Below are 18,442 nucleotides of genomic sequence, written 5' to 3' on the forward strand. Positions count from 1 at the left end.
CCCCCCATGTCCCCTGCAACATCGAGCTGTAGGATCCTGTTGCAGTCCATTCCTGCGTTTGTTGTTGTTGAAGTTCAACTTTCTATTTTGCCTGTAATATGGCTTCTGTTCTTGATTCATACCATATGATCTTTGAGTGGCCCTGCGCAGCTGTAACATTTCTTGTCTATGTTCCCGCTACACTTTTGGAAGGTGTGCTTCCTCGACGCACACTCCGAACACCTTGGGTCTCCCTCTCTGTAGTTGTGCGTTTCATAGGAGTTTTATCCGTAACACCTGACGTTGTTGAAATCATTAGCGTGAACATGGCCTTGAACTTAAACTGATTCCATATGAACATACAAGGCTCTGCTATCCTCTGTTTTTCCAAACTTTATTCTCCCCTCAAATGACTACCTCCTTCCTGTCAACTTTAGAAAAAATATCAAATAGAGAAATCAATGAATGAACAAATGAATAGACAGGTATATACAGGGTGACTAAAAAAAAAACTCCCACGTTTCCAAGGTAAATGAAGCACAAATGGTTAAAAACAATGAAAATTATTATTTGCACACATGAAACTTCAGTCATTACATTGTTTACATTTTCGTTATTTAAATATCACATCCGCCAAATGGTGGCCGTGGTTGTCTACACACGCTTGGAGGCGATTTCTGAAGACTACCATGGATCGAAACGTGGCTCTCTCCTGTTTAATAGAAACCTTAACACATACATCGTCGGCCCAATGTATAGCTCAGATAGATGCTGGAGTCGGCCGATCCTCGATTTTCGCATAACTTGTCTTAAGATAATATGAAATATAATTAGAGTATAAAAAAAGTACTCACAGTTGAACATATGTGCATCTGTGACCACTTGTCAGTCTAGGGTGGGTCATTCGAGTCTTGCACATGAAACTTTTCAAGAAGGGATATGTTTTTGGCAATGGTTAGTTTCTACTGCATTCCATAATTTTCAAGTGCAATACACCATTGTGCAAAATATTTTGACCTTGTGCCACTTTTTCATGGAAATATTGGTTACGTAATACATTATTTTCATTAGTTCACATTATTCTCTATTTATCACTTAACAAGATGGTGAGTTATATTATGATTTATCAGTTATATAGCTATTTACTTTGGATAGCTTTTGCTCACAATCAGTTAGGAAGCAGCTGTTAAGGCAACTATCGCGGCATTAGATTAGTTGTTTGCCAATTCAGTTCGGTTCCAACTTAGAATGACACTCAATGGAGTTTACATGTTTATATTTCCAAAGTACCACATGTTCTATTGACGTTTTTTTCGGCTGCTCTACTTCGCCTCCGGAATAATGTCTGTAATTTAGTCAGAGGCTTCCCCTTTGTCCCAGGAATCCACCTCCAAGACACTAAGCCCAGCAGCAAGTTAGATACAGTAAACGAAAGAAACAAGACTTGCATGTTCTGTGACGTCGCGCCATACGTCACGGTCAAGAGAAACTGTGACAAGCTGAACACCATGGTAGCAATTCGAGCCCCGACGGATCGAACTGGTATCGGAAGGACTTCGGCCTCCACGAGGTTGACCACGGGATCGATGCCGAAACTTGAGAAGACGGTGAAGGTGGCAAGGAAGACACCCATCAACCACTTGGGTGCGGTGGAGAGGTGGAGAACGCAGCTTATACAAGCCATTGATACTGCGCAGACTAGTGAGGAACCGACGATGAGAGTGCGGCGTTCCACCCGGTCGATGAAGAAAATGGATGCGCAGATGGAAACAAGTTGTGCGACACCAATGATAATTGACTGGAAGGCTGGGTCCTGGTCAGGGTTGCCCTCCCCGAGCAAGAAGACGAGGAACCTAAACACGATGTCGGTGCCTCCTGCCGCTTGAAGGAAGCCCATGGTCGAGACCAGAAGTACGGGCTTATAGTTCATAGGAATCAGGAGCTGGGAGACCTGGAAAGATACAATAGAACAACCTATAAAGTATTCCTATGATTTGAATGATAAATTGAAATAGTATGGAATGAAAATGGTGCCCTGTTCTTGGCATGGTAGCAAAAACTATTGAGATTGTGAATGTTTTAATGAAATTGCGGAAATGTGGTCGTTGGGGTTTCGATGAAATTGGTGAATGAAAGCTGTGGATGCCTAAAAGAAATTGCGGAATTGCTGGTATGGATGTTTCAAGGAAATTAGAGAATTTTTGTTGTAATTTTGAATACATATGTAATGATTTTGCGGTAATTTGATTTACAATTGGTGTTTCCACCTATGAATATACTGCAGTTTACTTAAAGAAATATATAATGGGTGTCATCATGTTGCATTGGCAGTAGATCTGATTTTGGTGATCATGCGGAAATCTATAGTGTCGATGTGAATGCTATGTATAAAAGAGCAATTAGTGTGTTGCTCGTCAACATAGACATGAGGATGGTGAGACGTGTATGTTTTTCATTGGATAAAATCCATCAGATTTCGTTCCTCTCTGTCGTAGGTATGAACTCCGTGACGGGTGCGGAGGGTCTGGCACTTTGTCTTCGGACTGGGTTCGAGGTGATCGTCACACACAACTTTCACTATTGCCTCGTCACGCGAGGATCTACAACCGGCGACGACTTTCCCTCTACTTACCGATGATACAGAAACAGCCCCACACTTACCCACCACAGACATCAGGACAGTTCGTCTTGACATATATATGGGAGATCCGGAAAGCAATGGCGGCTGTCATCAAGGTTTTGGGTGTCCAGTGAGACAGGACGAGGTAACTGAGTGGAATGGAGTAGTTCACTCATCCTTGAGCGAACCGTAACTGTTCTTGTCGTTGGGGTAAATGTAAGAGGTTGGTAGAGAGACGTGGGTAAAAAGTGGAGTAGATGGTGAGGGTTGCATTTTTATGGATCAGGTGTTTTGTAAACAGCACAGTTCATAGGCGAAGGGTTGCGCATGCTTGCTCTCAGCCTAGAGTCATAAAAATACCCAAGAGCCTGTATGACGTGTTTTGCTGACTAATTGTAATCTAAGAGAGTTATGCAGTGATTCGAGATTGCTTAATTAAACAATAGTACATATAGCCTTGTAACAACGAATCTGATTGGAGTAAAGGTGGAGTAGGAGACAATTCAATTGGTTCACGAATGTAAGATCACGCACTTAGGGAAGGATCTTAAATATTAGGTTAAAGATTATTGGACTAAAGAAATCACTTCGTCACTGCAAAATTAAAGCAGAACCTGTCCCTCGTTTTCTCTGGGGATTTAGAGATTGTAACTGGAGAAGCATGCAGTGTTAACGATATTCAAGAAAGAAAAGAAAATCTACAATCATTTCATTCCCTCTTGTCTGAAGTACATTATATAGTAACTGAAAAGAGGAATACTTGTAGGCACAGGACATATCGACTAAAAATCTGTAAATTAATAAAGAAAAAGAAGTGACAAGAGAAAGGTGGGTGAAAGTGAAGAAAGGGGAGGTTACTAACGACAGTGGTGCAAATTTAAGAGACGTACGAAACGAAAGTAAGCGCGCGAAAGTGGCAGCTTAGATAAAGCTTTCGAGCCGAAAGTTCATCAAAGTGGAACTGAACCAAGAGAATAGGTTTTTGAATAAAACAGAGCTCACTTGGTCTTTGATGGTGTTGATAGGCTTTTCGCTGATTGCTTCTTTGATCTCCTGTAGCTCGAGATCGACTTCATCTTTATTCCCCCGAAGCCTGAGTAGAGCTTGATAGGCCTCGTCAATTTTCCCTTTCTTAAGTAGCCAGTAAGGTGACTGAAATAAACAGGGTCATTTTTTACCATTTTGTGTTGTTAAAGCACTGTCTTGCCCAATGTAGAGTCAGATGTGTTGAAATTTAAAAAGTGTTGTACTTGTTAACCTGTTAATACCTGGAAACTAGAAATAATCTATTAACCAAAACAAAACTCATAAATTGTGACTCGTACATTAATAGGTTAAGAAAAATGTATGCATATCGAACCTCGGGGACAAATGTCATGAAGATAAAAACGGTACCAATGAGCGCCGAGCAGACGATGTGAGCATTTGTCCAGGACAGGTACTTGGAGATCACGTAAACAGTCAGCATTCCTACGCCCTCCATGACTCCTGATTGAATCGTAAGCATTCCACGAGGTTTTGCACGGACTAATTCTGCTATGTGTACATGAACGATGGATTTGGCGTTGGCCTCGATAATAGAGATGCCGGTGCACGCAATAAAGAGCGTCGTTCTAGAGGGCAGGAAGGCTATCAGGAGCCAGAGGGCAATCTGCGGCAGGAGAGACAGGTGAATCACATGGCCTGGGCCGAGCAGATCCTCCCAAAACCAAGCCAGGAGGGGCACGGGAATCATACATAGGTCTGGGATTGCAGCTGAAAAGATAAGAATGTAAGAACATAAGACTGAAGGAGACTGCAAAAGGCCTACACCAGTCAGTTCTATGTCCACTACCATCTATCATCTCTATCCACAAAGTTATCTTTCCTTATCTTAAAACAACCAGTAGTTACCTCACTACATGGTTCCTAAGTCCATTCAACGCGTTAACAGCTCTAATGGTAAACCAGTTCTTGCCTATTTCCTTCTTAAATCTAATTTTGTCAAATTAAAGCCATTACTACAAGTACTGCCCTGCTGTCTTGATGATGACCTTGTCTGCATCACCTTTGCTAAAGCCCTTGATCCATTTGAATACCCGTATTAGATCACCATGCACCAGAGAGTGTAAGTTAAAGTGCCTAAGCCCATCTTCGTAAGGTAAATTTGTGAGCCCATGTATCATTTTGGTCATTCTCCTCTGTACTGATTCTAATGAATTAATATAAAAAAGCTACCGCATAGTCAGAGACGAGTCTAAGGCCAGATAGAGTTTAATAACTACATCTGCAATTTTGTTTGTAACCATCCTGGTAATAAATCCTAATTGCCTGTTAAATGTATTCCTGGCACTAATGCACCGTTTCCTAGATTTAAGGTTGGGATTCACTAACAAACAAAACTCTTTTTAACATTGGGACCCAAAACAGAGTCCTGGGGGACTCCACTAGTAACACGCCCCTATTTGGATTTCACATCGTTATTGGTGACCCTTTTTTTCTGTCACTAATTCATGCTCTAATCCGTGCACTTTTCCTCCTGTGCCACAGGCTTTTACATTAGTAGTCTCTGGTGGGGCACTTTGTCGAACGCTTTGCTAAATTCAAGGTAAATAAAACAGTAACTATCATTGTTATATGCCGTCTTGTAGACATTAATGTAAAAGAATAAAATATTAGTTATAAATAACCTATCTTTGGTAGGTCATGTCACGAATGAATTTATGATGTTAAGACGAACTGGACATGCTGTTAAAGCACACACCAGAATTGCGTGAAAAGTATTACCGGCTTAAAAAATTCCGGATACATGGCAACGGAAAATAATAAGAACAATGAATATGCCAAGGACCGCACCAAGCCAGGCGACATCTTGTGGCTGAAGGCTGAACTGGGAAACGATATCAGGATTGAGGAAGTTGGGCCAAGCTTCTTCAAGTCCACTTCCAACCAAAGTGGCCCCAACCACCATGGCGGCAGCCACCTGTCAATAGACCAAAGTAAATTTTAGAGTTCATATTAAGATAGGTGGACTGTGGCTGCTACAGAAAAAGTTATCATCACCACCATTATCATCATCGCCATCATCACCATTATTTTAATTTCTATAATTATTACTATTATTGTCTTTATCATCATTATTACTATGTATGTCAGCAATGAGTGAAGAAAGATTAGTAAAAGAGGTGTGGAAGGCAGAGCTGGAGGGAGTGAGGGAAGATGAGATGGGTGGATGGGGTAAAGAGGGCATTGGGCAAGAGAAGAATGTCTGTTGAGGGAGAAGACAGAAGATAGGGATGAGTGCATGATGGTTGTGTATAGGTGATACTGTGGGGGATGTGGGGTGAGGGAGTATGTGTGAATGATATATTTTGACCCAACCCGAAAGAATTTCTCCCCGTCCTCTCTTTTTCTGCATGAGAGGACTGAGAGGGGGAGGGGTCGCCGACTAAATGAAGTGGACTTGCTCTAGATGTGCTGTGTTCTGCTGCATTGCTTCTGACCCAGGGCAGTGGGCGAGATGCAGGGATGACCCGTCATCCAGGAGCCAAGAAAAGAGAGAGGGAGGAGTGGTGAATGGGAGTGGAGTCACGTGGGGATGAAATGGGTGGGAGTGGATTTATGCCTTTGACTTTGGCTACCTCCCTTGTAAGGGGGGAAAAGGGCAATTAATGAGGTAAGTCACTAGTTCTGGGTTGTTGTAAGGAAATTACCTCTTAGCCATCCAAACAACCAGCGTAAGGGAAAGACCACTTGTCCATCCAAACAACCAAACGTCCTAAATTACGGTAGTCTGAGTGCGCGTCGAAGCTTCACTTAAAGCGAGCTGCCACGCATGAAAACAGAGGACACGTGTGCCCCTAGCAGTAATGGATTCAGCAGAGGGAGCTTAGTGACTGCATCCAGTTCACCAACTTCTTCCATTCTCTCTACCCTCGGCTGACTTGAAGTAACGTCTGGTTGTCGTTTGCCTCCAACTTCGTCTCCGCCTCCCCACCATCGTCCCTCACCGCCAGAGTCGTCGCTGCCTAGCTCAAGGTCCCCGGTCTTCTGATGAAGCTAGTAAAGGGCCATTTACACGGTCGAACAGTTTGACAAACCCGGTTTGTCAGGCAAGTGTTTGAAGTGATGTTTGACCGTGTGAATGGGGTATTTGGTCGTCAAACACGTTTGTCGAGCGTGTTTGTCAACCAAATACCCTATTCACACGGTCAAACATCACTTCAAACACTTGTTTGACAAACCGGGTTTGTCAAACCGTTTGACCGTCTAAATGCCCCTTAAGTTATACCACGTGTCGAACGTGGGGACAATTCGAGTGGGCTGCGACCGAGCTGGCCTGAGGTGAGACGGCTGGTGTTGTACCGTTTTCTGTAATTGTGTTCATCGTGCTTTTGTAGAAGGGTAATATTATTAACTTTCAGTGCAATCCGTGTTTGACTTACTTGTCCTAAGGTTCTCGTGCACGAACCGGAAGTTCTGAAGCAGGCAGTGGTCTGCACCTAATTACGGAACTACTGTATCAGGATCCTTACACTTCGGTAAGTCTGTGGACAGCGAGGTCCTATCATGTTCCACACATTCAGAATGTGTTTGAGTCGATTTTGACCGCATTGACATAAGTCTGAGTTAGATTCCACATTTCTTCGTGCTTGCTGCAATGTTGCCAGTACCTATGCGTAGCCAATTTACCTATACCCAGGATTTTCTGGGAAGTTTTCTTATAGTGGGAGCTACTCTACGTCCACGTCGTTCAACTAGCCTACCGGAAAGATGGTACATACTCTCTACACAAACACGACACGAATCTTGTGTCGTTTTAGTGCGTTGGTGGCGTAATCGGAACAGTGTCGGTCTCATTCACTTAGTTGAGAGTTCAAATCCCGCATTGGTCAAAGGTCCCAGCTACGCCTCTCCTGGTGTATGATCCTTGGTTTCAACTATCTTTACACGAGTCAGGCCCATGATGGTTGAACAAGGAATCACATGTGTAGAAGCACTATGATCCTTCACTCCAGAATGACCCCATCACCACTCCCACTAAGTTAAGACACGAGCACAACACGGATACACCGCCCAAACTCCTCTCTTTAGTCCCCGACCCCACAACATAACCAATCCCAACTCTCGTCCTACCTTCATCAACCTATCCCATTGGGGGAAGCTAGGAAAGGTACCACAAGCGTGGTTTTCCCATTCCAGCCTGACTGGAGAGCCGTCCCCCAACAAGGTCACCCTAAATGTGGTAAGAACAACAATGGAACAACTAAAACAAACAACGGGGAGAGAGCAGCAGCCCCCCCCCCAAAAAAAAAGTGGGGAATCGATCCCCACCCACACGAAGCGAAGAGCCCTCCTTTCAACCCTGAGAACAATCTACATTGACAACACCGGAACAACTGCCTACCCTCAACACGAAGGGGAATAGGCTCCGTAGAGGACGTTATCACGCACTAGTCCTAGAATCCACGATCATAACCCTGACCCCACTAAACGATACTGCGTTCCCGAATCTCTCTACCAGTTCGACCTATATCGAATATGGAAATATGGAAATGCAGTGTTTCCTGGTAGACTCTCATCCTATGTATCTGGATATGTACAAATCTCCCGGCCAAAATGAAGACCCCCACAAGAAAATACTAATCCATCAAGATCACGTTACCCGCCTAAACGGCAAATCGTGGAAATCTCTTCAGACTGAAGAAATACATAAACCAAAAGCTCGGTCATATAAAAAGACCACATATAAAACGCTTTGGAAAATATAGTTTCCTTGTCCACACAAAATCTGATGGACATGCAGCAATGCTATTAAATATAAAAGACAAAGGACAAAATTAAAGAAATAAAGCCTCATTATAGTTGTAGCTATGCTAAGAGAGTGATCTTTAATGAAGATGTATGTGACCTATCAGAAGAGGAAATTTTAGAGATGTGCCCTGATAACGCGTGGAAGATCTTTAAGGCACCACGCTCATCGATGACCATCATAACATTTGTAAATTCACATTTGCCAAATGAGACTGTTCTGGAGAAGGAAATAATGAAGGTGCGGCCATACAAGCCCAGGGTGCTATAGTGCTATTATTCCTATAGATTTGGTCATACTTCCCATATTTGTGTTCGTGACAATATATCAATATTGTTCACAGCATGAACATGGCGAATGTGATAGACCCATGATATGAACAAATTGTAAGGGAAACCATCATGCACGCGATAAGATTTGTAAGATGTATGTCTGGGAACAGGAGGCATTAATAATGTCCTTAGATGAGCATATCAGCTTGGGCCAAGCCAAGAAGCGGCTTAACAAGAATCCCTAATAATATATAGTTAAAACAACTAAATCTAACTTTTCTTCCACTACAATAAATAACACTCAAGCTTCCAATGCTGGAGCTTCTAAAAACCATCTGAGCTCCCCGGGTCCCATCAGAGGGGTCTTCCCGGCTCTCATCTGAAGGGACCACCAAACCCCCTTCAGAGGGGACTTCCGGGGCCTTTTCTGGTGAGGCTTAATAGGCCTCTTCTGTTGGGACTTCACAGGCCTCTTCTGCTGAGGCCTCACGAGTTCACCCCACAGAAACACACCTAACTTTCTCCTTGGAGATATGACAAAGCCAAAGAATCAGCCTACATCTCAGGACCAAGCTGGTCTTGTGGAGCGGCATGGATCCCTACATAACTTGGACAACTACTCTTTGCCAGAAGAGATACCCAGCACTGAGAGTTCAAAAAACTGTCAAATATCCTACTGTGATAGTACACCGGTCAAACGATGACGAAATACAAGACCCTCACAGTATGCCAATAGAGGGCTCGCATTCCATCTCCTCATTCTTCACCTCGATCATCCAGCTATAACAAATGTTAAAGAGAATAGACCAGCTTGAGGCTCTTCGTCAAAAAAGTCCTCATATTTTGTCTTCTGGCAAAGGGAAAAGTAAAAGTAAAGACAATAACCAAAATCAAACATCTCTCGTAATTTTTCTAAAACAGATGAACATAACAAAGGTTTCTAAGTCTAAATGTCTTTAATATAGTGGGACATTCGTGGTTTATCTGGAAACAGAGAGCAAGTTCGGATTCTTTTTAAAAAACTCAATATATCAGCAATATGTCCTCAGGAGACGAAACTTGGAAATCTTACACCTAATGTTGGCTCCAATTTGGTCTCCTATAGGTACCCTCCCTTGATAGGCATCCGTGCCCAGAGAGATTCACCTAAACTCTGTTTTGCAGGCTTGTGATGTCCATATTTTTCCTAACGGATGGATTACTCTGTTCATTATACCTGACCCAACATTAGAAGATAGACTGCGAGACAGATCAGGCAATCCACGGCGACTTGAGCTGAATTATTTACAGTCCCTAACTGATCAACTACGCCAACCCTATATTCTTATGGGTGACTTTAATGCAACGCACACGCTTTGGGGAGAATCCCGCTGTGATCGCTGGGGTATTTAATATAAGAGATGCTAGACAATGACATAACTTTAATGAATGATGGATCCCCTACAAGACATGATATTCAGTTCAACAAAGACTTTGCTATCGACCTCACAATCTGTTCTTCAACTTTGAGGTTAGACTTCTTGTGGTCAGTGACTGGAAATAATCACTGCAATGATCACTGGCCTATACATTTGAAATACATATAGAATACTCCATCTCCATGCTTACCCAAGTGGAAGACAGACGATGCAGATTGGGGTCTATCCCATAGCTCGACTAAAGTTGATTGTAATATAAAACAATTTCAAAGTCCCTTACCAGCATATGAACATCTTATGCGCATTTTGATATATGGGGGTATTAAAGTCTCCTACAAGATTCAGGCGGCTATCAATATTGCAAATACTTGGTCAAGTACTAAAGGCTTCAAATTCTCCTTTGGGAAAACCAAAAACATCCGTTTATGTCGATCAAGACGTAGAAAAGAGATTCCTACATTGTTCTTAAACCATCTTATCTTGCTATATGAAGATCATGTAAAGTATCTAGGTATTGTTTTTGACAAGAAGTTAACTTTTACTCAACACATCAATGAAATAGCAATGTAAAGTTCCTAAAGGTAATTTCTGGCCTTAATTGGGAAGCCGATAAAACTTTACTTTTAAGAATTTACAAGGCCTTGTGTCTTAGTAAAATAGATTACGGATACCAGATTTATGGGTCAGCAAGTAAGACGACATTAGCAAAGCCGGACAAGGTTCATAATATGGCACTGCGTACATGCACGGGAGCTTACCACACTTCTCCTGTGGAGAGTTTGTATGTAGATGCTGGATTTCCCCCCCCCACCCCTTCTATTCGCAGGAAAGAGTTAGGTTTGCGATACCTATCAAGATTCCTTTCTAATATGTCCAATCCAAAATACAAACACGCAAAGCAACTAAATGATAGGACACCAAACAGACCAAAACTGCCCAAGCCAATTGAAGTTCGTCTGGCAGACTCTGCCAATCAGATAGAACTTCTTCCTCCAGCAGTGGCAGCACTTAGCCCTAAATATCTCCCTTGGAAAAGAGAAAATTTAAGAATACAAGGTATGTTCAATAAGTAATGAGAAAATGTCAGGCGAGACATTAAATATGATTTGATCAAAATACAACTTCATGGTGAAGTACATATACATATATTCTATAAAATGACTAACTGGCAACTTTCTATATTTGTAGGTCTGAGTGCAGCGGTGAACGTGGTGGAGCCAGTCTGATTCGATTTGCCATCTGTGAACACTTGTCAAGATGCAGGGAACCATAGAGCAACGTTACCCCATCAAATTTTGTGTTAAACTTAAGAAAACCAAACAAGAAGCTGGTGGAATGTTAAAGGAAGCCTATGGGGATGAACAGAGGAGGCAAGCAAGTTTCTATCGGTGGTTTAACAGATTTTCTGAAGGAAATGAACAGGTTGAGGATGAACCCAGATCTTGAGCACCGAAAAGTGCACGCAAGGAGGAAAACATTGAGGAAGTGCAAAGGTTAGTGATGCAAGTGACGCAAGACCGTCGAATATCTGTGAAGATATCTGAAGCTGTTGGTATTAGTATTGGCACAGTAGAGACAGTTCTGACCGAAGATCTGAAGCTCCACAAAGTATGTGCCAAGTTCGTGCCAAAGATCCTCTCCGATGACCAGCGGCAGTTTCGTGTTGAATGTTGCACTGACATTCTCGAAATGATAGAGCCTAATTCAGGTTTCCTGAATAAGGTAGTGATTCGCGACGAGAGTTGGGTGTTCACCTACGACCCTGAAAGCAAACGTCAGAGAACTCAGTGGAAGCACGCGACCTCCCCCAGACCCAAAAAGGCAAAGATGAGCAGGTCGCAAGAGAAGGCCACGGTCATTCATTTCTTTGACTCCCACGGGCTCATTCACGTTGAATGGGTTCCTCAGGGTCAAACCGTCAATAAGAAATATTACCTTACTGTTCTGAAAAGGTTCAGGGAGAAGATGAGGAAGAAGAGGCCTCAGCAGTGGAGGAGTGGTCAGTGGTGGTTCCACCAGGACAATGCCCCATGCCACAAGTCAACACTGGTGACCACCTGGATGGCCGACAGGGGAATGGAAGTGGTACAACACCCAGACTACAGCCCTGACCTAGCCCTTGCGACTTCTTCCTGCTCCCACAAATGAAAGACAGCCTCAGGGTAACCAGATTCCAGTCAACAGAGGAAAGTTATCTGAAGGGACTACTGAAAAAGGACTTTGAGGGGGTCTTCCAGGATTGGGAGGGAAGCATGAAGTGTGTAGATGCGAGAGGCAATTATTTTGAAGGAGACAAAGTTTTGTAAGCTTATGAAAATAGTGTCTCTCCTGACATTTTCTCATTACTTATTGATCGTAGTGGTATGCACAGCACGATCCGAGAAAATATATTCGGATGCCCAGCTCAAGACAAATTTCCTTGAACACTCATCTGAACACTCGATCAAAAAACCCTGATGGAGTAGGCTGCTCTGTGGTTATGCCGGGTATCGTAATTAAAAAGAAATTACCTGTATTTTCCTCCGTCTTTACAGCAGAACTACTAGCAGTCCTCAATGCATTAAAATATATATTTTCTAGCTGCTCCCATGGTACAAATTATGTTATATACACTGACTCGATGAGTTTCTTATCTTTAGGAAAAAAAATTCCATCTCATTATCTAGGCCAATAAATTAAAGATTGGGATTTTCTATTAATCAGTAGAAAAGGAGTAAATGTAAAGTTTTATTGGCTTCCGTCCCATGTTGGAATCGCCGGTAACGAACAGGCTGATGTAGCAGCCAAGGCAACAACCAGGCTTGACTACTGTTCCAGCATGGGAATCCCCATTCCAGATTTTTTTTTTTTTTTTTTTTTTTTTTTTTTTTTTTTTTTTTTTTTTTTTTTTTTTTTTTTTTTTTTTTTTTTTTTTAGATCTTATCGCAGAGACCAGTGACAAGCCCACTGGTCTAATTTGACAAGTAATCTTAAATTAAAGAATATTAGACCTGTTCAGTCATGACCCACTGCCCAACGAACAGGAGGTCTAGTATTATTTTAACTAGGCTGCGGATCAGCCATACTTCTGCAACCCATAAGTATTTGATGACAAGTGGGGCAGAGAGGCAGGTCCCTCAGTGCTCTACCTGTCATATTGACGTATCAATCAAATATATTTTAGTAGAATGTCCCTTCTATGAAAATCAACGTAGGACCCATTCACTATCAGATAAGTCTTTGGTAGAATTTTTAAATGAACATACTGCAGTGGTACAGATTGTTAAATTCTTAAAAGAAGTAAATATATTTTATAGTATTTAGTTTAAACTGTACAAAATTTAAACTTTATTCATAAACCTACATTATATATAAAATAGGGATACATTTAGAGTTAAACACATTCTACATACCAGTATACATAAGTATTTGTGTGTGTGTGTGTATGTGTGTGTGTGTGTGTGTGTGTGTGTGTGTGTGTGTGTGTGTGTGTGTGTGTGTGTGTGTGTGTGTGTGTGTGTAATATTATATATATATATATATATATACATATATATATATATATATATATATATATATATATATATATATAATAGAAGACTTCCTAATTTAAAACTAATAAATATGCGCTGAATGTCCCTATGGCTCCGACGCTTGGCTGAAAGCCAGAAATCTTATCAATTAACTTAACAACACTGGCAAGCACTCCAGTCCACACAGCGCCCCATGCATCATTGAATATCAATGCGGGAGTGGTCCATATTCCACGACTACAACACCACAGAGAAGAAATATTAGTCGTTTTAGCAAAACGGCAAAAATCTAACAAGAGTGTAACGGGTTAAGATATTACTAAATTACCCCCGCATTGATAATGACCTTCAGTCAATAGATAACCCATGCCTATACCGCTGCTGCCAACTATGGGCGCACCAGATAACGACATCCTACAACATCCTCGTCAATTGTGGCACTCGACCCTCCCACCCCCAACTCACCCCCTGCCCAAGTGAGTCACAAGAACACCCCCACCATACGACCCTACTCTCTCCAACCCACTGTGTCCGCAAACCCACCCACCCCTACCCTCACCCACACCAGAACATCGTTATTGGTAACTCACATTTTTCTGTCACTAACCCATGCTCTAAATACATTCAATTTTCCCCTGATGCCACGGGAAGTGGAACAGCAGAAACTGTAGATGTCACGATTAAACTTTACCACAACAGTACCCCCAGAAAATGCCATCAAACCATTCCATTCTTAAACAACCAAAATATGTGAACCCCATTCACTAAGTCCATCAGAGCACGCACAAGCTTAAAGTCGGAGGTCCGGGCTGAAATCCACTCTACCCTAATGTCAACCACACATCCCAGCACCAAATCCTATCCAAGCCTCCTAAACCTCCCACTGAACTCAACTAGAATGAACGAGTTCCTGTGAGGTTGGAGTTTTCGGTATATGAAACCCGACAACGGTTATTATTGAGGGATTACTCCAGATAAATTTATCATCATTCACCTCCGAAGATTCACCACCTCCGACCTCCAGTGAGGAGAGTTCGTTGTCACGATAGGGCTTGGCCTTATTGCTCTTGCATAAGGCATAAATCTTAGTACAATATAGAAGGGACTCACCTGACGTGTTCGGGCGAAGAAGCTTGAAGGATTGGTCACAGAAGGTTGTACGGGTGAAGCCATCTGGGCCAGAATTAACAAGACTAAAAAAGTAAAAGGTGTTCGCGAAGTTGAAACAAAATTATATTTTATAAGTCTCTACTCTTAATTCGTGAAAGCAATAAATTTTCTCTTCTGAAGTCTCTTAAAATGGATCACAAATATGTCTTGATGGATGGAGTGAAACTGTCTCGTTCACTTCTTCTCTCTACACTACTCCTCTTTCGTCATTTACCACTTCTCAACAGGCTCCTCCTCTCTCGACGTTCCTCCTCCTTCTTATCTTGGAAACGTGAGGAGAATTAATGAACCAACACATCCTACGATGGTATCATGCATAAATACAAAGACCACGAAGCCTTGGGGTAACGGGCCTTAATCGCAATGAAAAACATAAGAACATATGAATAAAGGAGACTTCAAGAGACCATAAGGCCTACACTAGGCAGCTCCGTATCCATCACCACCTGTCATCCCCATCCATAAAGTTGTTTAATCGTTTTTTAAAACAACTGATAGTTTCAGCGCTTACTTCATGGTTACTACGTTTATTTCATTCATCAACCACCCAAACAAATTTTTGCCTATTTCCTTCTTAAATCTAAATTTGTCCAGTTTATACCTATTACTACGAGTCCTGCCCTGTTGTTTTATTATGATGACCTTCTTTGCATCACCCTTGTTATAGCCTTTGATCTATTTAAACACTTCTATTAGATCACCCCGCACTCTGCGTCTTTCCAGAGAGTGTAGGTTAAGGTGCCTAAGCCTCTCTTCGTAAGGCAAATTTCTAAGTCCATGTATCATTTTGGTCATTCTTCTCTGTACTGATTCTAGTGAATTTATGTCCATTCTGTAGGACGGAGACCAAAACTGTACCGCATAGTCAAGGATGGGTCTAACTATCGCTAGATAGAGTTTAATAATTACCTCTGCACTTCTATTCGTTACCGTCCTAGCAATGAAACCTAATGCCCTGTTAGCTTTATTTCTGGCGCTAATGCACTGCTTCCTGGTTTTAAGGTCCGGACTCACCAGAACTCCCAATTCCCTCTCGCACTCAGATTTTTCTTAAAACGTGTTATCTAAGATGTATCTATTTTCGGGGTTGTGTAGCCCTACGTTTAATACGCTACACTTACAGATATTGAAGTTCATTTGCCATTTCACCGACCATGTTAACAGTTTATTAAGATCATCCTGCAGAATATCTGCGTCGTCTCCTGACCTAATTAGGCGTCATATTTTAGTGTCGTCCGCAAACTTACTAACATCACTATTTATCCCGTCGTCTAAGTCGTTTATGTACATAATGAACAACAAGGGACCCAAAACCGAGCCCTGGGGGACCCCACTAGTAACATTGCCCCTAGATTTTATTCCATTTATGGTAACCCGCTGTTTTCTCTTACTAATTCAAGCTCTAATCCATTCTAACATTTTTCCTCCTATGCCATGGGCTTTGATTTTATTTAGTAGTCTCCGGTGTGGCACCTTGTCGAACGCTTTGCTAAAGTCAAGGTAAATGAAATCGTAATTATCATTGTTATCTGACGCCTTATATACTTTAGTGTAAAAATATAGAAGTTTAGTCACACGTGACTTACCCTTGGTGAAACCATGCTGTGAATCACGAATTCAATTATGTCCTTCGATGTGTTCTCCGAGTCTATTCACTGTTATTGATTCAAGCATTTTTCCTATAACCAATGTCAAACTGATTGGCCTGTGGTTGCATATAGACGATCTATCTCCCTTCTTAAAAACAGGAACGTTTGCCTGCCTCCAAGCAGTTGGCACAAAAGCAGTGTCTACCGATTTATCAAATATTTCAGTTAACTGGTCGCAGATTTCAAATTTACACTCCTTAAGCATTCTTGGAAAAATTTCGTCTGGACCCGGAGATTTTGTAGCTTTAAGTCTTTCAATCTGCTTGACTACTTCTTTACTAATGCTGATATTAGATAGACTACTTTCTTCATCCCCTCTGAAAATCGGATCGCAGCCAGGTACTTTATCTAACCTCTCATTAGTAAACTCCGATAGAAAATAATTGTTAAACTCCTCACTCATTTTTTCCTCCGATTCTATCATGACATTTTCATCGTTTTTTATTGGTCCTATTTTTTTTTTTTTTTTTTTTTTTTTTTTTTTTTTTTTTTTTTTTTTTTTTTTTTTTTTTTTTTCTATAGAGGTGAAAGAAACCCTTTGGGTTAGATTTTGCTTGACTGGCAACCTTGATTTCATAATTACGTTTTGCTGTACGTGTATTCCTTTTAACCAGCTTTGCCATTTCGTTATATCTTGATCTAAGGTGTGATTCCCCGTTTTCAATTTTTACGCAAAGTCCTCTTTTCATTCCGATCTCATGTTTCAATCTGTCCGCCATCCATTTGGGAGTATTACTATTTTTCCGTATTGACTTTAGTGGGATAAATGTGTTTTGTGCACTAATAATTAGATCAATTAGATTGCTATACATTTCTTCCAAATCGCTGACCTGACTGTTGAGCCCTCGCCCCCCAAATGACCTGACCCAAGGTATGCATATTACCATCCGTGACCCAACCCTTAGTCATGACCTGACCCCCAGTCACGCACCGAGACCCGATGTTCGAAACGTCCGCATGACATTTCGTATTCAATTTCAAATAGGTTTTTATATTGTCAAATTTTGCTTTCCTGAAGTTTGGTACTTGGACGTTATTCGTACTTTTCAATTCTTCCCAAATAACATTAAATCTTATTTCTTGATGATCGCTAGAGCCTAGACTATCTCCCACTATTACGCTGCTAATTTGGTGCTCATTATTAGTTGAAATTAAGTCCAGGGTATTTTGTCCCCTCGTAGTATTGGTAATCACTTGTTTTAGGAAATTATCCTGCACCACATCTAGGAATTTCTTCGCTTCATGATCTACTAAAGTTTCCCAGTCAATGTTTCTATAATTAAAATATCCCATGATCACAACGTTTTTGTACTGGGACGCTCTGTGAATTTCATGAATCAGGGGATCAGTCTGCTCAATGCTGAGGTTAGGAGGTCTATACAAGACGCCAATAATAACTTTCTTATTCTTGCCTACAATCTCTACCCAAATAGGTTCCGTACAGTCCTCTTCCTTAATCGAATTGTTGATTATACAGTTTAATGTATTTTTAACGAAAAGTGCTACACCTCCCCCATTCCTACCAACCCTATCCTTGTGAAAAAAATGATATCCTTCTATTTCGATTTCCGGAAGGAAATGTATATCTACCATGTTGATCCAGGATTCAGTAATAGCTATGATATCGATATTCTCTACGCATGCTTTACCTCGCAGCAAATCAATTTTGTTTATTATGCTCCTGCTATTTGTATAGTAAACTTTAAGTTTATCTTCCCTCCACCTGCTTTGGTGATTCTTTTCACAGTCCCTCTCTAAGTTGCTTCTATTGCCTAAACTATATTCCGATACTTCCCCCCCTACTCCCACGTAATCTACCCGAAAAAAAACTGTAGGATGCCTACTTCTCGCTCAAGGGATTCAGCAAGGAGCCGAAATCCTCTGGGCGACAAGTGCACCCCGTCCCTTGTGTATAGGTGATTCTTACCATAAAAGCGGTCCCAGTTGTCGACAAATGCCCATCCATTGGCCTTACAATGTTTTGCCAGCCTGCAATTCATTGCAATAGCCCTGGAATGCCACATGCCTCCA

At 41.6% G+C, this 18,442-nt stretch overlaps 1 protein-coding gene across 1 annotated transcript; it reads right to left on the reverse strand.

Annotated features, from left to right (window-relative positions):
• Positions 1–557: 557 nt before the first annotated feature.
• On the reverse strand, positions 558–14,942 carry LOC143023601 (facilitated trehalose transporter Tret1-like). The gene is made up of 5 exons (XM_076182189.1): positions 14,703–14,942; positions 5,435–5,561; positions 3,960–4,354; positions 3,602–3,751; positions 558–1,930 (listed from the first exon to the last, which is right to left on the reverse strand). The coding sequence occupies exons 1-5, from the start codon at positions 14,763–14,765 to the stop codon at positions 1,253–1,255; spliced, it is 1,413 nt and encodes a 470-aa protein (XP_076038304.1). The 5' UTR covers positions 14,766–14,942; the 3' UTR covers positions 558–1,252.
• Between the last annotated feature and the right edge of the window lie 3,500 nt (positions 14,943–18,442).

The sequence above is a fragment of the Oratosquilla oratoria genome, unplaced genomic scaffold (assembly GCF_046742065.1).
Source record: "Oratosquilla oratoria isolate Oo_2021 unplaced genomic scaffold, ASM4674206v1 SCAFFOLD51, whole genome shotgun sequence".
Classification (NCBI taxonomy): domain Eukaryota; kingdom Metazoa; phylum Arthropoda; class Malacostraca; order Stomatopoda; family Squillidae; genus Oratosquilla; species Oratosquilla oratoria.